We start from the raw sequence: 21,562 nt of genomic DNA, 5'->3' as shown, positions 1-21,562 counted from the left end.
ACCCTCCAGTTCCATCCACGTCGTTGCAAATGGCAAGATCTCATTCCTTTTGATGGCTGCATAATATTCCATTGTATATATATACCACATCTTCTTTATCCATTCATCTGTCGATGGACATCTTGGCTCTTTCCACAGTTTGGCTATTGTGGACATTGCTGCTATAAACATCGGGGTGCACGTACCCCTTCGGATCCCTACTTTTGTATCTTTGGGGTAAATACCTAGTAGTGCAATTGCTGGATCATATGGTAGCTCTATTTTCAACTTTTTGAGGAACCTCCATACTGTTTTCCAGAGTGGCTGCACCAGCTTGCATTCCCACCAACAGTGTAGGAGGGTTCCCCTTTCTCCGCATCCCCGCCAACATCTGTCGTTTCCTGACTTGTTAATTTTAGCCATTCTGACTGGTGTGAGGTGGTATCTCATTGAGGTTTTGATTTGGATTTCCCTGATGCTAAGCGATATTGAGCACTTTTTCATGTGTCTGTTGGCCATTTGGATGTCTTCTTTGGAAAAATGTCTGTTCATGTCTTCTGCCCATTTCTTGATTGGATTCTTTGTTCTTTGGGTGTTGAGTTTGATGAGTTCTTTATAGATTTTGGATATTAGCCCTTTATCTGATATGTCATTTGCAAATATCTTCTCCCATTCTGTTGGTTGTCTTTTGGTTTTGTTGACTGTTTCCTTTGCTTTGCAAAAGCTTTTTATCTTGATGAAGTCCCAATAGTTCATTTTTGCCCTTGCCTCCCTTGCCTTTGGCGATGTTTCTAGGAAGAAGTTGCTGTGGCTGAGGTCAAAGAGGTTGCTGCCTGTGTTCTCCTTTAGGATTTTGATGGACTCCTGTCTCACATTGAGGTCTTTCAACCATTTGGAGTCTATTTTTGTGTGTGGTGTAAGGAAATGGTCCAGTTTCATTCTTCTGCATGTGGCTCTCCAATTTTCCCAACACCATTTGTTGAAGAGACTGTCTTTGTTCCATTGGACATTCTTTCCTGCTTTGTCAAAGATGAGTTGACCATAGAGTTGAGGGTCCATTTCTGGGCTCTCTATTCTGTTCCATTGATCTATGTGTCTGTTTTTGTGCCAGTACCATGCTGTCTTGATGATGACAGCTTTGTAATAGAGCTGGAAGTCCAGAATTGTGATGCCGCCGGCTTTGCTTTTCTTTTTCAACATTCCTCTGGCTATGCGGGGTCTTTTCTGGTTCCATACAAATTTAAGGATTATTTGTTCCATTTCTTTGAAAAAAGTGGATGGTATTTTGATGGGGATTGCATTGAATGTGTAGATTGCTCTAGGTAGCATTGACATCTTCACAATATTTGTTCTTCCAATCCATGAGCATGGAACGTTTTTCCATTTCTTTGTGTCTTCCTCAATTTCTTTCATGAGTATTTTATAGTTTTCTGAGTACAGATCCTTTGTCTCTTTGGTTAGATTTATTCCTAGGTATCTTAGGGTTTTGGGTGCAATTGTAAATGGGATCGACTCCTTCATTTCTCTTTCTTCTGTCTTGTTGTTGGTGTATAGGAATGCCACTGACTTCTGTGCGTTGATTTTATATCCTGCCACTTTACTGAATTCCTGTATGAGTTCTAGCAGTTTTGGGGTGGAGTCTTTTGGGTTTTCCACATAAAGTATCATATCATCTGCAAAGAGTGAGAGTTTGACTTCTTCCTTGCCAATTTGGATGCCTTTGATTTCTTTTTGTTGTCTGATTGCTGTGGCTAGGATTTCCAATACTATGTTGAATAGCAGTGGTGATAGTGGACATCCCTGCCACGTTCCTGACCTTAGGGGGAAAGCTCTCAGTTTTTCCCCATTGAGAATGATATTCGCTGTAGGTTTTTCATAGATGGCTTTTATGATATTGAGGTATGTACCCTCTATGCCTATACTCTGAAGAGTTTTGATCAAGAAAGGATGCTGTACTTTGTCAAATGCTTTTTCTGCATCTATTGAGAGGATCATATGATTCTTGTTCTTTCTTTTGTTAATGTATTGTATCACATTGATTGATTTGCGGATGTTGAACCAACCTTGCAGCCCAGGGATAAATCCCACTTGGTCATGGTGAATAATCATTTTAATGTACTGTTGGATCCTATCGGCTAGTATTTTGGTGAGAATTTTTGCATCCATGTTCATCAGGGATATTGGTCTGTAATTCTCCTTTTTGATGGGGTCTTTGTCTGGTTTTGGGATCAAGGTAATGCTGGCCTCATAAAATGAGTTTGGAAGTTTTCCTTCCATTTCTATTTTTTGGAACAGTTTCAGAAGAATAGGTATTCATTCTTCTTGAAATGTTTGGTAGAATTCCCCTGGGAAGCCATCTGGCCCTGGGCTTTTGTTTTTTGGGAGATTTTTGATGACTGCTTCAATTTCCTTAGTGGTTATAGGTCTGTTCAGGTTTTCTATTTCATCCTGCTTCAGTTTTGGTAGTTGATACATCTCTAGGAATGCATCCATTTCTTCCAGGTTATCTAATTTGCTGGCATAGAGTTGCTCATAATATGTTCTAATAATTGTTTGTATTTCTTTGGTGTTGGTTGTGATCTCTCCTCTTTCATTCATGATTTTGTTGATTAGGGTCATTTCTCTTCTCTTTTTGATAAGTCTGGCCAGGGGTTTATCAATCTTGTTAATTCTTTCAAAGAACCAGCTCCTAGTTTCGTTGATCTGTTCTACTGTTCTTTTAGTTTCTATTTCATTGATTTCTCCTCTGATCTTTATTATTTCTCTTCTCCTGCTGGGTTTAGGCTTTATTTGCTGTCCTTTCTCCAGCTCCTTTAGGTGTAGGGTTAGGTTGTGTACTTGAGACCTTTCTTGCTTCTTGAGAAAGGCTTGTATTGCTATATACTTTCCTCTTAGGACTGCCTTTGCTGCATCCCAAAGATTTTGAACAGTTGTGTTTTCATTTTCATTGGTTTCCATGTATTTTTTTAATTCTTCTTTAATTTCCTGGTTGACCCATTCGTTCTTCAGTAGGATGCTCTTTAGCCTCCATGTATTTGAGTTCTTTCTGACTTTTGTCTTGTGATTGAGCTCTAGTTTCAAAGCATTGTGGTCTGAAAATAGGCAGGGAATGATTCCAATCTTTTGGTACCGGTTGAGACCTGATTTATGACCTAGGATGTGATCTATTCTGGAGAATGTTCCATGGGCACTAGAGAAGAATGTGTATTCCGTTGCTTTGGGGTGGAATGTTCTGAATATGTCTGTGAAGTCCATTTGGTCCAGTGTGTCATTTAAAGTCTTTATTTCCTTGTTGATCTTTTGCTTAGACGATCTGTCCATTTCAGTGAGGGGGGTGTTAAAGTCCCCCACTATTATTGTATTGTTGTCGATGTGTTTCTTTGCTTTTGTTATTAATTGGCTTATATAATTGGCTGCTCCCATGTTAGGGGCATAGATATTTACAATTGTTAGATCTTCTTGTTGGATAGATCCTTTAAGTATGATATAGTGTCCTTCCTCATCTCTTATTACATTCTTTGGTTTAAAATCTAATTTGTCTGATATAAGGATTGCCACCCCAGCTTTCTTTTGGTGTCCATTAGCATGGTAAATGGTTTTCCACCCCCTCACTTTCAATCTGGGGCTGTCTTTGGGTCGAAAATGAGTCTCTTGCAGACAGCATATCGATGGGTCTTGTTTTTTAATCCAGTCTGATAGCCTGTGTCTTTTGATTGGGGCATTGAGCCCATTTACATTCAGGGTAACTATTGAAAGATAGGAATTTAGTGCCATTGTATTGCCTGTAAGGTGACTGTTACTGTATATTGTCTGTGTTCCTTTCTGGTCTATGTTGCTTTTAGGCTCTCTCTTTGCTTAGAGGACCCCTTTCAAGATTTCCTGTAGGGCTGGTTTTGTGTTTGCAAATTCCTTTAGTTTTTGTTTGTCCTGGAAGCTTTTTATCTCTCCTTCAATTTTCAATGACAGCCTAGCTGGATAGAGTATTCTTGGCTGCATATTTTTCTCATTTAGTGCTCTGAAGATATCCTGCCAGTCCTTTCTGGCCTGCCAGGTCTCTGTGGATAGGTCTGTTGCCAATCTAATGTTTCTACCCTTGTAGGTTACATATCTCTTCTCCCGAGCTGCTTTCAGGATTTTCTCTTTGTCTATGAGACTCGTAAGTTTTACTATTAGATGTCGGGGTGTTGACCTATTTTTATTGATTTTGAGAGGGGTTCTCTGTGCTTCTTGGATTTTCATGCCTGTTTCCTTCCCCAAATTAGGGAAGTTCTCTGCTATAATTTGCTCCATTATACCTTCTGCCCCTCTCTCTCTTTCTTCTTCTTCTGGGATCCCAATTATTCTGATGTTGTTTCGTCTTTTGGTATCGCTTATCTCTTGAATTCTGCTCTCGTGATCCAGTAGTTGTTTATCTCTCTTTTTCTCAGCTTCTTTATTTTCCATCATTTCATCTTCTATCTTACTGATTCTCTCTTCTGCCTCATTTATTCTAGCAGTTAGCGCCCCCATTTTTGATTGCACCTCATTAATAGCCTTTTTGATTTCTACTTGGTTGGATTTTAGTTCTTTTACTTCTCCAGAAAGGGTTTCTCTAATAACTTCCATATTTTTTCAAGCCCAGCTAGTATCTTTAAAGTGATGATTCTGAACTCTAGATCTGACATCGTACTAATGTCCATATTGAGTAGGTCCCTGGCAGTCGGTACTACCTCTTGTTCTTTTTGTTGAGGTGATTTTTTCCGTCTTGTCATTTTGTGCAGAGGAGAATAGATTAATGAGAGAACAAAATGCTAGCAGAGTAACAACGTCCCCAGAAAATATACTGTAAACAAATCAGAAAAAACCTGAAGCAGTGGGAAAAGAAAGGGAAAGAGAGAAAAAAGAAAAAGAAAAAAAAGAAAAAGATAAAGATAAAAACAAAAACAAACAAAACAAAACAACAACAACAAAAAAACCAGAATGTGATCAAATATGATCAGGCTGGTATATAGATCAGTGCCACACACTAGATTTGGGGTGTATTTTGGTCTTTTAGAAGAAAGTGTCTCCCAAAATTTTAAAGAAAGAAAAACTTATATATGTACAAAAATAAGGGTTGATATGATGAAGGGATGGAATATGACTGTAAAGATGGAAATTATAAAAAATTTTATAAAAGGAATTGATAAATTGTTTGAAAAAAGAAAGAAGAGGATTTAAAAAAAGAGAAAAAAAGGGAGAGGATGTGATCAGGCAGGGGAATAGAAAACACCATATACTAGAGATTTAGGGTATATTTTGATCTGTTAGAAGAAACTATCTCAAAATTTTAAAGAGAGAACAACTTATATATATAAGCCAAAAATACAGGTAACTACTATGAAGGGACAGAATATGACTCTAAAAATGAAAAATAAAAATGTTTTTTTTTTTTTTTAAAAAGGGATTGATAAGATGTTGGTTGAAAAAGGGAAAAAGAAAAATTCAGAAAGAAAAAAAAAGAAAAAAAGACAGTTAAAAAAGAATTAACTTTGAAAGACTACAGAATCATGGTAAAAAAGCCATGAATTCTATGTGCAGTAGTCCCCTAGAGCTGGAGTTCTGCCCTTCTCATTGATGGGTAAACTTGGTCTTGGCTGGCTGTTCTCGCTGATCTTCTGGGGAGGGGCCTGTTGCCGTGGTTTCCAAATGTCTCTGCCGGAGGCAGAATTGCCCCGCCCTTGCCCCCTCCCAGCTAAGTAATCTGCTCAGGTTTGCTCTCCGGGGCTTTTGTTCCCTGCGAGCTTTCCCTACAGCTTTGGAGGCGGAGAGTGAAAATGGCGGCCTCCCAATCTCCGCCGCGGAGGAGCCGAGAACTCAGGGCCCCGCTTCTCAGTGAGCCCCCAGAGAAAAGCCGTCAGTCACTCCCGTCTCCCTGGTCTCCAGCCGCACTCCGTGCTCACCCGGCCTGTGACCGCGCGTTTCTATCTCTGGCACCCGACCCCGGGTGGAGTCTCCAAACCCAGCAGATCCCTGTGGCGCACTCCCGCGCGGCTCCTCCCGGGGGAGGAAGGTGAGTCTCCCCGGATCTGCCGCTTGTTGGGTCCCTGCTGGAGGAGCAGGGGCCCGACTGTGCCGCGGATCACAGTTTATGGCCACCCCGAGCTGAGAGCCCGCGCCTGGGCTCCGCCTCTGCAGCCTGCTTCCCTGCTCCGATACCTGGGGTCTCTGCTGCACTCAGGCACCCCTGGTCTTTCTGTGACCCCGAGGGTCCTGAGACCACACTGTCCCACGAGGGTTCCACCCCCCGCTTAGCCACCAGAGTGACATCCCTCGGCGGAGCAGACTTTTAAAAGTTCCGATTTTGTGCTCCTTGGTTCTATCACTTGCCAGAAGCGGCCGACAGAGGCCCCTCCCCCGCCGTCTATCCTCCTGAATATCGCCTCAGATTCACTTCTCCGCACGTCCTGCCTTCCACGACTTTCCCTCCCTTCAGAATAAAGGGAGAGAGTTGTTGCTATTCTTTTCTTCGATCTCCTGTTGAGTTTGTAGGTGTTCAGAATGGTTTGATCCCTATCCAGCTGAATTCCTGAGAGGAGACGAAATCCAGGTCTCCTACTCCTCCGCCATCTTGCTCCGCCCCCGAGTTTTAAGGGTTTTGGGGGGTATATTTTATATGACAGTACATTATCAGATGTGTCCTTTACAGATACATCATACATACAGATAACCTCCAGTCTGTGGCTTATCTTCTCATTTTCTTGGCACTTTTTTTTTTTAAAGATTTTATTTATTTGACAGAGAGAGACACAGCGAGAGAAGGAACACAAGCAGGGGGAGTGGGAGAGGGAGAAGCAGGCTTCCCGCGGAGCAGAGAGCCTGATGCGGGGCTCGATCCCAGGACCCTGGGATCATGACCTGAGCCCAAGGCAGAAGCTTAACAACTGAGCCACCCAGGTGCCCCAGCACTGTCTTTTATAGAGCAGTTTTTAATTTTAGTGAAGTCTAGCTTATCAATTCTTTTTCTCATGGATTATGCCTTTGGTGTTTTATCTAAGAAGTTGCCACCATACCCATGGTCATCTAAGTTTTCTCCTTATCTTCTAGAAGTTTTATAGTTTTGCATTTTACGTTTAGGTCTGTGATCCATTTTGACGTCGTTTTGGTGAATGGTGTAAGTTCTGTGTCTGTATTTGTTCTTTTGCAAGAGAAAGCCCAGTTGTTCCAGCAGCATTTGTTGAAAAGACTATCTTTGCTCCTGTATTACATTTGCTCCGTTCCAAGTAGCTGTTGACTGTATTCAGGTGGGTCTCTTTATGGGCTCTCTACTCTGTTCAGGTGATCTCTTTGTACGATCAGATTCAAACTGTCTATAATTTTATACATTCTGTAGCAAAGGAAAGTCAAAGTTCATGAAAACTTCTGAAGTTGTACATTTCTGGATTAAATGACATTGGACTTAGATTTACCTTTATCTCCACAGACTTGTTTCAAAATCCTGTGCTTAATTTTCTGCTTCAGCCAAAACTTTATGAAGATCGGAGTAGTTAAGATGCAAACTTGGTCAAATCATTGCTTCCACTTAACCATTCCAGTGGCTTCCTGCCCTCTTGATAACTGTCTCCTCCTGTGTCTTTGCTGTGCCTTCTGGCTCCTGCTAACTTCTCACCCCACATCCACATCTGATGCTGCTGCCGCCTCCCTTACTTCCAGCTCTCCAGCCCCAACAGCTTCTTCTGGTTACAGGAGCAGCTGCCTTACCTGCTACCCACGCACCGTCCCGCCCCTTCAGCCTGGGACAGGCCACCACTCCTTCACCCTTTTCCCACTCGCTGCCTAGTTGACATCTACTCATCCCTCAGGCTATCCTCCAAGTGCTGGTCATGTTCCCCTGTCTATGCTGCCAGAATATCTTGTACTTAATCTTCATGGCGGGTCTAATGGGGGAAGGAACCCCCATTAGAGTCTGTTTGTCTGTTTCTTAGCATTTTACTTCCAGGATCTAGCATCCATGCCTTGGATGGCATGGATGTTTTAATTTCCTGTACTCAGATGTTAGGGTCATAATGTCAATTTTCTTATGCCAAACCCTAGTGTAGGATGATGCAGCCATTGGTACTTTATACTGTTGGCTTTTGTTCATAGAAAACTGTCTTGGGTTTTAGATCTATTTGACTTATAGTTTGAATGACTAGGTTAGCCCCCCCCCCCATTTAATACTTAATGCAGTGAGACTTGGGATCTAAGAGACAGTTTTCCTAATGATCTTACTGGGTCACCATGTTCCTTAGTGTGGAGTGTGTGTTTGTGCTTGACTATTTCCCAGAAGTGTCCTTGGAGTGGAGGTGTCCAAGCATTCTCAAGGCGAACACTATTCCAGTATATACACATAAATGTTGATATATCTGTGCTCCTCTAAGTAAATCCTGTGAAAACGTGTGACCCTTTTATAATTTGTACACATCCTAAGTGGACCTGTTTTTCTTCTAAGTTCATGTAATAGCCCTTTCAGCTTCAGTGGGAATATTTGTGATATAAAATGCTTATTTCCCAGGGACCATTTTAAAACTCTAAGTTGTGTTTTTCATCAGTAATTACCCACCACCACTGTCTTTTCTTTTTTTTTTTTTTAACAAATCATCTTGTAATTTATCAAATAAGATACATAGGCTCAGGATTTAAACATCTAAAGTTGGTTGGTAATTCAGGGCGTGTTTTTCTCTGATCTGCATTTCTCTGATATCTTTCTCTACCTTTCATTCTATCTCTTTTCCTTCAGACATAAATGAGATTATTTTTAGTGTTAGGGTAGTGCCCTGCCCAGGCAGCTAAACTCATGTTTAGCTCTTGGCACAGAAGGGTAGAGACTGTGTTTTGTCTTGGCTGACTAAAGCCTATGGCTTGACCCTTAATTTTTACTGAACATTTGTCAAGCGCACCTGTAAGCAGGTCTACGTGGTATTTGTGAATCCAAGTGTAACTGCATGAGGTGAGGCCCCAGACTCAATGAATTAAGAGTGCTTCAGGCCTTGTCACCACCAGGCATCATTCTCAGTCCTCACATATGCCACCGGGGGTCGGGCCAGAAGGAAACAGAGCTTGTGTGTGGTGATGTGTATTCTCTGTTTGCTTAACCTTTGATGTGGGGAGCAAGGACACCGGGGGAGGCCAGGGACTGGGGCACTCCTAGGAGCAGAACAGAGATTGTCTTGGCACCAAGTCTGTTGAGCTGAAGAATCCACATGTGTTTAGCTGCCTGGGCAGGGCACAGCCTTTAAAGCTCACAGAGAGGGGCAAGGTATTATCTCTTGTTACAGTAAGGTGTTTTTTAAATTTTTGTTTTGTTTTCTCCATCAGATGTCAGAATTGCCAAGTGTGTTCTGTTGGCTGTCTCTCGGCATAATCCAGATGGTTCTCTAGTTTCGCAGAACCAGACCAAATGAAACACACAGGCATATGGGGGCCGGGGAAGGTGGGAGGGGGCCTTATTGTCTACAGTTGTGCTTTCCCGAAATAGCTTTAAGTAAACCAAATTTTATAAGATTATCTCATTTTAATCTTCATCATGCCTTCATTCTTTAAGGGAGACTCTTTATAATGTGGACAGTCCTTGCAGCAATAATGCATAGCATTCTCCAAAGCAATTTTTAAAAAATCTTGATATGTTAAATTTTCTTAAATGGAGACATGCCCTTGGGTCCCCTAAAGACCAGTTCAGCATTTACTTTTGGCCCACAGAGCTAGTTCTTCCATGGGGAGCTGGACTCTGGAGCCAGATGGGCTGAGTTGGAATCCTGGCTCTGCTACCAGGACAGTACATTGCTGTCTCTGCCTCAGTTTCCTCTTTGGTAAACAGGATACTGGTGATAACTTCTTTATAGAGTTGCTATGAGGATTAAGTGAATAGTACATGTAACTGCTGGATCACTGCCTGGACTACATACGTAAGGTGCTTAATAAGTGTCTGCCTCAGTATATGATGTTTCGCAGTAGTATTTTGTTCCCTTGAGAGAGAGTGGGTGGTGGTGCTAAAGATTTACCCTGGTCATAGAAACTTTTACATAGTTAATATAAAGCTATCAAGTAAAAAGATGAGGAAGTAATTTAATCTGGATGAGGATAATAAAAAAAAATAGGAAACTTTATGCCAACCTTTTAAGTTCAAACTGACTGTAACAAAGTTCCAAGTCCTAGTGGCTTTACAAAACACAAACATTTCTTTCTTGTGTGTCATTCAGATTGAAGTAGTCAGGTGGCCCTGCTGAGTAGTTAAGCTCAGTGTGGTGATTCAGGAGCCGAGCGCATTCTATCCCATGACTTCGCCTTATTAGAATTCTTCACTTAAGCTGTGGGAATGAGGAAGAGAGATGGAGGGAGGTAGAGAAGGAGTGGGAAGAGAGAGAGGGAAGGGGGATGGAAGGAGAGATGCTGAGAGAGAGAGAGAGGGAGAATACGAATGAATAGAAGCTGAGGATCTTACGAAGGATTTTTGGGGACAAGCATGGAAGTGGCCAACACAGCATTTCTGTTCCCGTTCCATTGACCAGAACTAGTCACATGACTCTAGTCTTCCTGCCTGCGGTTCCTGGAAGGCATTTCTCCCTGTGTGCCCTGTGATAGGAGGCAGGATAGATGAGTATTCAGCTAGCCTGTAGCACAGTGGTTAACCATATCACATATTTTCTGTAATGCTGATATTTTCCGTAATTGATCTGTTTGTATATTTCACTGTAAACCATTTCTGAAATTCTTTATAATGTCAAGACCAGCAAAAAAATTTACAAATCATTATGTTTCTTTCTTATTTTTGAAATTTGCAGAAAATCAGGAAAGCTGCTGATCTCTCCTTGTGAACATTTTATTGTGCTGTTAGCCAATAAGCAAGGACTGTAGGTGACAGTATCTTAATGGCCATCTCTGACAGGCAGGTTCCTGTGAAGGAGAAAGTTTTTATGTTTTGTATCCTGCTGGTGATCAGTAACTGACAAAAGTAATGATCCTGTTATGCACTGAAGTTGCATGGGACAATCTAAGAGTAGTTTTGTTTTGTTTTGTTTATTGCTCTAGTAAATACGGCTCACTATTGCGACTAGTGTTTGTACTCAGCTCTGATGGGAAGGATGGTGGCCACTTCCTGTGTCTTATATCAAATAAAGTGACTTAATCCTGCAGCTTTATTAATAATATTTCACTTGAGCAGTTCTTTTCAATCATAATTGGCCTCTGCACAGACTGAGCAGTTTATTTCTAAGTGCAGACCTGGGGGATTTTATAGCTCATGGACACACCTTGAGGCCATGCTTAACTAAGCCTCTAGATTAATATATACCTCACATTTTGCAGTGTTTCATAGTTCTGTGAATTAATTTTGAATCCCATTTCTTCTGCCACGGTTCAGATGCTTTAACACAATTGGGAAGCAAAATAATGTTATGGTGGATCATGTGGTCTGCAGCATCAGACTAGGGTGGAATCCCAGCTCTGTCACTCAGTCTCTCTGGGACCTTGGGTCTTTTATTGATTGCTGTGGTTCCTAGGAATTTCTAGTAACAAATACCAGACTGGTGGCTTAAACAACTGAAATTTATTTTCATACAGTTCTGGAGGCCAGAAGTCTCAGATCAAGGCACTGTGGAGTTGGTTCGTAATGAGGCCTGTCTCCTTGGCTTTTCGATGGCCGCCTTTCCGTGTCTTCACAGAGTCTCCTCTCTGTACGCTTAGCGTGTCAGCCACTGGACTTGAGTCAGGAGCACTGCTAACCCCACTGACTCACACCTTTGTCCTCCAGGAGCTGAGCTGCCCAGTTTTTCTTTTGAAACGACTCTGGAATATGTGTCTTTTAATAAAAGTTAATAATGACAAGTATGAGGATTGTCACATATAAATACATGTGAATTTATATGAAGTAATTTCTGACTATAAAATAATAGGTACATTCACTCTTATGATCATAAAGGCTGAAATATGTCTTATTAGGGATTGGTGGAACATGTTATTCATCAGTTTAATGGTTACCTTTTGGTAACCATTGGTTACGTTTTTCTGTACAACTTATTACCTTTCTTTTTTCATTTTCTATTTCTATTTCTACTCCTTTCTTCTCTTCTCTTCCCTTTCTTTCTTTCTCTCTCTCTCTCTCCCCATGCCCAACGTGGGGCTGGAACTCTTGAGATCAAGAGTTACATGCTGTACCAACTGAGCCAACCAGATGCCCCCTATTTACCTTTCTTTTAAAAAAATCCTACAGTAATAACAAAGAATGCCCCTACCTGTCAGTCCCTCCCTATGCATTTATCTTCCCTCACCAGTCTATATCTTCTAACACTAAATCATGACTTGGAAACCTAAATATATACAGTTTTTATTTATCAGTCATACCTCAATAAATCTGGGAAAAAATAAACTTGCTGTTACATTTTAAAAATAATACAGTTTAGGAAGCTCCAGATGCCACAGCATCTCTGACTGCTCTCTCTTCCCTCCCTTCTGGTCCTTCTATATTGTTGCTTTTCTCTTTTTTTGGTTCTTATGTGTCTCATTCCTGAAAGTATTCTGAAAATTTGCCTTTTTATTTTTTACTTGGTTTAATTTAGCTTTTAATTTTAGGTTTTCTTTTCTTTTTTTGGGGGCAGAAAAGAGCAAGTTAGTACCTTATATCTAAACATCAACCTTGTGGAGCCAAGACTAATTCAGCCATACGAACACGTTATAAGGAACTTTATCCGCGAGATCAAACTGCAGAGCACAGAAATGGAAAACCTGGCCATTGCGGTGAAGAGGTATTGAAGCCCTTCCTGTCTTTCTTCTTTTTTTTTTTTAGAGAGAGAGAGAATGTGAGTTGAGTGGGGGTGAGGGGAGGGACAGAGGGAGAGAGAATCTTAAGCAGGCTCATATGCGAGCCTGGAGTCCAGCATGGGGCTCGATCTGATGACCCTGAGATCATGACCTGAGCTGAAATCAAGAGTCGGATGCTTAACCAACTGAGCCACCTGGGTGCCCGAAGCCCTTCCTTTCTCAGTGGCATGTGGGGTCCTTTAACTGGCTCTGTGTCCAGGTGGCACATGGACTGAACTTCACGATCACGTTATGATGTGGATGGACTTCCCGAACCTCGGGCATCTGGAGCTTCCTAAACTGAACCAGCACGAAAAAAGCTGAGTCGGACAGTACTCTGTAGGGGCAGCCAGCAGTCCATCAGTAGGTCGCCGTGATCCTATCCTATAAACTTCTCAAGACCAGATTCCCTGCAGAACAGTTCAAAGAGGTTTGTTATCTTATATCCAGCCACTTGAAACATACAGGAAACTTCTTTTCCAGAGAGGCGGACAGGACTGTACTTGAAGGCTGGCCTTGTCACGGACAGGTGTGTGACTTTGGGCAGGTTTCTGTATCTGCAGAACGTGACTGTAAATATTCACGTTCTCAGGGTGTGGAGGCACGGGAGATGATGTGCTGGGTGTAAACCCCTGCACCAGGCCAACCACATGGTGGGTGCTCAGTGGTGGGACTTCCTGTCTCTGGCCCTCCTCACCCAGCCTGGACTGGAAGCCAAAAAGCTTGAAACCCGTGCTGTTATATGGTTTGTGTAAGCCACAGCTGGTTCACATTGATATCTTACTGGCTTTACCAGCAGCCCAGTGCAGAGGAAGAATTTACATGTGTTGCAGTCCAAACATCAGCCTTTTTGCTCCCCGGAAGGACCACAGTCCTTTGGCATTATTGGGAAAGAGAGCATTTTGTTTGCTGTAGTTCCCGGCTGTTCTGCCCCAAAGATGCTTCTCGCTGCCATCTGTTTCACCAGCATCTCTGAGTGTGTGGTGCATCCTGCTGGTCTCTACCAGAACTTGTGAAGGCCCCTTTGATAGGATGCACCCCATCGCCAAGGGGGCAGGAGAGGGTACTCCTCTGTCTCTTTATTCTTTCCTTCCAAATGATGATCAGACTGTCTAGTTAACCTTTTGGAGTTTAAGTGAAGGGAATTAAAATATAGGAGTGTTTTAAAACGATGCTACATAGGACTTTTTATAGTTCTGGAGTCATGCAAGAGTGGAGCTATTCACAGGGAGTTTCTTAAGAACATTTTCAGTTCCCGACTCTGAACTTTTCCTTCAAGTTTGTCTGTTAGGGGCATTCAGTAGGATAGAAGGGTCCTATGAACTCCAAATTCTGTAAACTGGGGGTGATTCACAGACGCACATGTTGAGTTTTTAAAGTGTCCAGGAATACCTGTTAAAACAGACAAACTTCCATACACACACACACACACACACATTTATATGTGACCTTTAAGGATAGTACCATGTAAACCCACAAGGGAAAAAAGAATGGCATTCCTCATGTTCTCATCACCAGCCAAGCTGCTGCCCACCCCCGCAGAGTGAGTATGTTACCTGTGCTGAGCCATGTCCTGCTTGTCTCCTTCCTGCTGCTTTGTGGTTGGGGTGGGAGCCAAAGTCAGGCTCTGTCCCAGCTGTCAGAGACCTCACTGAAGTGCTTCCGTGATGACTGTGAAGTTCTCTTATGTTCTTAGCGGAGGACCATCCGCCCTCACCTGGGATTTTGGATGGGGGCAGGTCTCTATCTTTTCGCTCTGTGCTTGCACCTGAAGGATGGTCCGAGTGTCTGGATGGGAGCCCTGGACTAGGTTAGAGTGGACAGTCTTCATCACACCAGACAGGTGTGATGAAGACAGGACTCCAGGATCATGACCTGAGCTGAAGGCAGTCGCTTTACCAACTGAGCCACCCAGGCGCCCCTGATTAGAAATAATTTTTGAGATTCCTTTTCCCCCCTTCTAACTGTAGCATATCACATTGTGTGTTTTGTATAATAATATTTCAGAATTCTATCTAAAAATCTGTTTGCCATGGGGTTCTTTTTTTGTCCAGGAATATCACTCAGTTGTGGGAGCAAAAAGGATTTTCAGAATTTATTGAGAGCTTCCCAGTGATTTTGATATCTTTAGCTGTTCTTCGCCATGATCTAGTTTAATACTATTTTGTCTAGTTTATACCATTTGCTAAATATCTAGTTTTAATGTTATTTTACAGCCAAATGGTCAAAGTGCCAATCCTATCTTATTATGTGGAAGGAACAGGGACTATTATTTTAAATGGTGTGTTTCTCCTCATATGTAAAATAGGGCTTGAAATAGACGAGGTTGAAGCTGTCTCTGCACGTTGCAGTGAAAAGGTGTGCATCCTCTTGCATTTCAGAGCCCAGGACAAGGCAGCCATGCAGTTGAGTGAGCTGGAGGAGGAAATGGATCAGAGGATTCAGGCAGCAGAACACAAGACGCGGAAAGATGTGAGTTTATGGGATTGGCCCATTCTTTCCACGAATCCTGATGGAGCGCGTTTTACAGACCGGGCACTGGGCAGGGGCTCTCAATGAGGGCATTTTTGGCGGTGGTGGTTTCGGGGGGAGATTAGGGAGAGAGATAATAAATAATCAAATAAAGTAGATAATTTCAGTAGCTACGAGTGAAGAGCAAGTGTGGTCGACAGCGATGGGGAGAAGAAGTCGGGAGGTCAGGGGCCTCTCTGTGGAGGTGCCGTGGGAGCTGAGGCCCGAGGAAGAAGGCAGAGCCCCCCTTGGGTAGAGGAGGGTGGCTCAGCTTTTATGCCACAGTCTCCCTGACCATGTCCACTGCCAATTTTAAATTTCTAGATTGCAGGGAAATTAAAATTCTCTCTACGAACTTCAGTGTTTTATAATGGAATGTATTTTATTCATCACTGAAGGAACTCTTACGGTTGAAAGTTGTTACCTTCAATGATTTCTGTAGAAGCAATACTTGTCTGTTTTCCTTATAAACTATAGCTGGGTGAAAGCTAATGTTGGGGTGGACGTTTTCTATTCATTTGCGCTGTTACCTCCGAGAGGCAGCAGGATGGAGTGAGAAGGGCCCGAGTATTGGCATCTGATAGGCCTTTAGTGTGCTTCCTGGCTCTGCCTTTGCCTGGGCAGGTGGCCCTGGGAAAATAACCGGACCTCTGACCTTTGTGGTACCATTTTTAGAATGGGGTAATGCCACCAACCTGCTTCACGGAGGTCCAGCCTGGTGATGTATATGAGTGCCTGGCACCGTGGCTTTGGCCGGCCTGCTCTTTTCTGTTGCTCTTCGTGCTTTGTGTCCTTCCAGATTCTTTGCCTCAGACTGCTTTATCACATGTATGACTTCGGCTCTCTTTGTCGTCTTATCTCTTAATGAGCAGTTTAGGAACTGTTTGGAGGTCATATTCAACAGAGTGAGTGCCTCGGAGTCCATGGGCCTGCTTTAGTGCAGTGGAGAGCCCATTCTTCTGTGAGCGCTCCATTTGTTGTAGCCGAAAAACAGGGGAAATCATATACTCTTTCCTGCCCTTTTCCCCTCTCCGTCCATTTACTCTGTGTGCTCATTCCTTCGTCGTACACTTACCAAGCACGCGTGCTCTGTTGCCATCAGTCCCACTGCTTCTTCCAGCCACGTATGTGAGGAGCAGATTTGTGGTTGGTGTTGGAGCCCTGACCGGGGCCCCCTCCCCTTGTAACTTCATGTGCGGTTCGTTACAATATCTGGCTCAGCTCGGCTCCCTGCGATTCTTCACCGCACAGCGCTGGTCGGGCATGATCATCGCTCTTCCTTCGCTCTGTCTGTTTTCTTTGCCCTTCCTTCCCGTGTTCCCCAACTCCGCCAAGTGCAGAGAAAATCTCCCCTTGATGCTCCCTCGCAGTCCTCTGGCCTTATTCAGCTCTTCCTGACCTTGACTCCTGTTGTACCTACAGTGTTACTCCATTGCTCCAGGTAAGTGTTTTAGGTATGAAGTAGAATTGACAGACAAGGAACTGCACAGGTTTACAGTACAGAAGATGGTAACACTGGGTGTACCCATACACCGTGAAACCCCCACCACAGCCAAGACAATGGGTGTATCCGTCCACCATCTAGATTTCCTCAGGCCCCTTCCTCATGCCTCCCTTTCTCCCTCCTCTGCCCTCCTTGCTAGGAAACCACTGGGTATCTTCTTCGGTGAAATATGTTAACATCTTTTGTTCACTTTAAAAATTAGGTAGTTTTCTTGTTATGGAGGGTTTTTTTGTTTTGTTTTGTTTTAAATACACGGTTTTTTTTTTAATTTTTTTATTTTATTTTTTTATTTTTTTAAGATTTTATTTATTTATTTGACAGAGAGAGATACAGTAAGAGAGGGAACACAAGCAGGGGGAGTTGGAGAAGGAGAAGCAGGCTTCCCGCAGAGCAGAGAGCCCGATGCGGGCCTCGATCCCAGGACCCTGGGATCATGACCTGAGCCGAAGGCAGATGCTTAACAACTGAGCCACCCAGGCGCCCACGTTTGTTTTTTTTTAAAGATTTATTTATTTATTTTAGAGAGAGAGAGCGCGCAGTTGAGCAATTGAGCAAGAGGGACAGAGGGACAGGGAGAGAGAATCTCAAGCCGACTCCGCACAGAGCCTGACGACCTTGAGATCATGACCTGAGCTGAAGCCAAGAGTCGGACGCTTAACTGACTACGCCACCCAGGCACCCCTGTTCGGGAGTTTTGAGAGCTCTTTATATATTCTGTTTTTAAAATTCTCTCCCACACTGTGACTTGTCTTTTCAGTCTTCTAACAGTGTATTTTGAAGAGTAGAAAGTTTTCATTTTGATGAAGTCCAATTTGTCAATTTTTCTTTAATGGATCAGGCTTTTGGCATCTAAGGAATCTTTGCCTAATCCAAGGTCACAAAGATTTTTCTGCTGTTTTCTTCTGTAAGTTTTATTTGTTTTAGATTTTACATTTAAGATCCATTTTTGCAAGATATGGATCAAAGTTCATATTTTTTTGCAGGTGGATATCCAGTTGTTCTAGCACCGTTTGTTGAAAAGACTATTTGTTCTCCATTGAATTGCCTTTGCACTTTGTCCCAAATTGGTTTACTGTATTTGTGTGGCTTTATTTCTGGGCTCTCTGGTTTTTTCCATTGATTACTTTATGCCAATATCACATTGTTTTGGTGACTATTGCTTTATAATAAGTCTTGAAATCAAGTAATATTAGTTCTTCAACTTTGTTGTTTTTTTCTTTTTTTTAAATTTTATTATGTTATGTTAATCACCATACATTACATCATTAGTTTTAGATGTAGTGTTCCATGATTCATTGTTTGTGCATAACACTCAGTGCTCCATTCAGTACGTGCCCTCTTTAATACCCATCACCAGGCTAACCCATCCCCCCACCCCCTCCCCTCTAGAACCCTCAGTTTGTTTCTCAGAGTCCATCGTCTCTCATGGTTCGTCTCCCCCTCCGATTTTCCCCCCTTCATTTTCCCCTTCCTACTAGCTTCTTCTTTTTTTAACATATAATGTATCATTAGTTTCAGATACGGGTCTGTGATTCAACAGTCTTACACAATTCCCAGTGCTCACCATAGCACATACCCTCCCCAATGTCTATCACCCAGCCACCCTCCCTCTGACCCCCTACCACTCCAGCAACCCTCAGTTTGTTTCCTGAGATTAAGAATTCCTCATATCAGTGAGGTCATATGATACATGTCTTTCTCTGTTTGACTTATTTTGCTCAGCATAATACCCTCCAGTTCCATCCACGTTGTTGCAAATGGCAAGATTTCATTCCTTTTGATGGCTGCATAATATTCCATTGTATATATAGACCACATCTTCTTTATCCATTCATCTGTCGATGGACATCTTGGCTCTTCCATAGTTTGGCTATTGTGGACATTGCTGCTATAAACATCGGAGTGCACATACCCCTTCGGATCCCTACTTTTGTATCTTTGGGGTAAATACCCAGTAGTGCAATTGCTGGGTCGTATGGTAGCTCTATTTTCAACTTTTTGAGGAACCTCCATACTGTTTTCCAGAGTGGCTGCACCAGCTTGCATTCCCACCAACAGTGTAGGAGGGTTCCCCTTTCTCCGCATCCCCGCCAACATCTGTCGTTTCCTGACTTGTTAATTTTAGCCATTCTGACTGGTGTGAGGTGGTATCTCATTGAGGTTTTGATTTGGATTTCCCTGATACCGAGTGATGTTGAGCACTTCTTCATGTGTCTGCTGGCCATTTGGATGTCTTCTTTGGAATAATGTCTGTTCATGTCTTCTGCCCATTTCTTGATTGAATTATTTGTTCTATGGGTGTTGAGTTTGATAAGTTCTTTATAGGTTTTGGATACTAGCCCCTTATCTGATATGTCATTTGCAAATATCTCCTCCCATTCTGTCGGTTGTCTTTTGGTTTAGTTGACTGTTTCCTTTGCTGTGCAAAAGCTTTTTATCCTGATGAAGTCCCAATAGTTCATTTTTGCCCTTGCTTCCCTTGCCTTTGGCGATGTTTCTAGGAAGAAGTTGCTGCGGCTGAGGTCGAAGAGGTTGCTGCTGTGTTCTCCTTTAGGATTTTGATGGACTTCTGTCTCACATTTACGTTGAAAGAACTTTGTTGTTTTTCAAAATTGTCTTGGCTATTTTAGATCCTTTAATTTCCATAGAATCAGCTTGTCAGTTTCTTAAAAACAAAAAGAAAAAAACAAAAAACCCAGACATTCTGGGGGGTTGATTTGGTTTCATTGCATTTATAGATCAATTTGGGGAAAATTGGCATCTTAACAATAATGAATAATTTGATCCATTTATTCTCCATTTATTTAGATCTTCTTTAATTTCTCTTAGCAGTGTTTTGTAGTGTACAACATAAAGATCTTATAAATCTTTCCTCAGATTCATTCCTAAGTATTTGATATTTTAATGGTACTCTAAACAGTGTTGTTAAAACTTTCAATTTCTGGTTGTCCATTGTGAATATATAGAAATACACTTGATTTTGACATATAGATCTTATCCCCCATCTTATTGTTTACCTTGTTCACACTCAGCAGCTTTTTTGGTAGATTCCATCAGATTTTCTAGGTAAATGGCATTGTAATCTATGAATAAAGACAGCTTTACTTCTCTCTTTCTGGTGTGAATGATCACTTTATTTTTCTCTCCGTATTGCACTGGTTAGAACAAGAAAAGTGAGAGCAGACATCCTTGTCTATAATTTCTCTCTCAACAAGAAGTATGATGTTGGTGGCATGCTGTTCATAGAAGCCCTTTATTGAATTTTGCGCATGTTCCTGGTTGGCTAAGAGTTGTTTTAATTAGGAATGGAATGTTTGATTTCATCAGATGTTTTTCTGTATCTATTGAAATGATCATGGCTTTTTTCTTTTTTAGAACATCAATGTGGTGAATTACATTGATTTTCAAGTATTAAAACACACTTGTACTCTGGGGATAAACCTCATTTATTTATGATGTATTTTCATTTTTGAATCTTGTTGAATTCATTTTGCTAAATTTTGTTTATTATTTTTGCATCCATACTCATAAAAGATACTGGTTTGTGGGTTTCTCTTAATGTGTTTGATTTTTGTATCAGGCCAGTGCTGGTCTCATAGAATGAGTTGGGAAAGCTTCCCTCCCTTTCAGTTTCCTGGAAGTTTGTGATGAGTTGGTCTGAACCACCACCACCTACCTAAGTTACTGTAGTGACCCCCTACCCGATCTCTTGGCATCTTGACAGGTTGGGAATGGAAGGAGCTACATGGTGATAATTTCCTTTATTGAACTCTGAATAAAATGTTTTTAAACCATAAAAGTTGTTTAAGGTTGTGGCCCTGGATTTAGTGAGAAGACTTGCCTAGTTACATCGGGGTCCACTTCAGTGCCAGGAAGGCTGTCCGAGGTAGTGCCTCATTGGGAGGCTTCCCGTCTCATCCACCTGTGAAATGGCGACACTGCTGCCTCACCTGTGGAGCTGGATGAAGTCAAGAGACGCGCTTAGAAAAGGTTACCATGAGTGAAGATGTTACTCTTCTCCTACACATTTCCTCCTAAGCATAGAATATTTAATTTACATGGATTATTTAATTTATATGGATTATTTAATTTACTTGGGTAATTTAATATAATCCTCACATTAATCCAATAAGGAAATGAAGGCTCCAAGTAAGTTGTCTCAGCTAGACAGCCAGTAAGTGGGTCGCAAGACCCTGTAACTCAGGCAGGTGTTCAGACACGGGGTCATGTCTCCCCTGCAGAGAGGGCTTACCTTACCCCCTGTCTAACTCAGTTCCTGTCACATCTCCCTGTCAGCTTCTCCCTGTATTACTTCCTGAGGTCATCTTACCTCCTGTCTTCCCCCACCAGCATGCGCGTTTGTCTGCCTTGCTCCTGCTCTGCCCCCCTGTGCTCAGGACTGTTGGCATATAGTGGGCTAGCAGGGGATAGCTGCACACTCAATTTCACTGGCTAGTAACATAATTTATTTGAATACTAAACACAGGGCACAGAGTTCCATACTTTGCGAAGAGAAAAAGGACATTTGAAGATGTCTGGGCTCCTGGGACCTGCAGCCCCTGACCTCCCGGGGTGCCCCTTGCCATTCACTGATCCAGGCAGGACACATGTGAGAAGAACCAGCCCATGTGGAAGCACTTAGCATAGAAATTTGCAGGTGATGTGATTTGAATTCAGGTAAAGGTGTAAGCTCTTGGAAGAAGGACAAACCCACTGGACCTTCCTGGGCCCTGATGACATGATAGGGTTCAGGCAAGCACGTGGGCCCTTGGCTCT

At 42.4% G+C, this 21,562-nt stretch overlaps 1 protein-coding gene across 1 annotated transcript in view; it reads left to right on the top strand.

Moving 5' to 3' along the window:
• The window catches only part of RASEF (RAS and EF-hand domain containing), a 90,853-nt gene that overhangs the window by 32,246 nt on the left and 37,045 nt on the right, over positions 1-21,562 (top strand). Inside the window, exons 2-3 of the mRNA XM_021677925.1 lie at positions 12,570-12,716; positions 15,153-15,243. Coding sequence (XP_021533600.1) covers positions 12,570-12,716; positions 15,153-15,243 — 238 coding nt within the window. The remainder of the gene's footprint in view (positions 1-12,569; positions 12,717-15,152; positions 15,244-21,562) is intronic.

The sequence above is a fragment of the Neomonachus schauinslandi genome, chromosome 13, assembly GCF_002201575.2.
Source record: "Neomonachus schauinslandi chromosome 13, ASM220157v2, whole genome shotgun sequence".
Taxonomy (NCBI): domain Eukaryota; kingdom Metazoa; phylum Chordata; class Mammalia; order Carnivora; family Phocidae; genus Neomonachus; species Neomonachus schauinslandi.
Note: the sequence above shows the minus strand (reverse complement) of the source record. Positions and strands in the feature narration are given on the sequence as shown.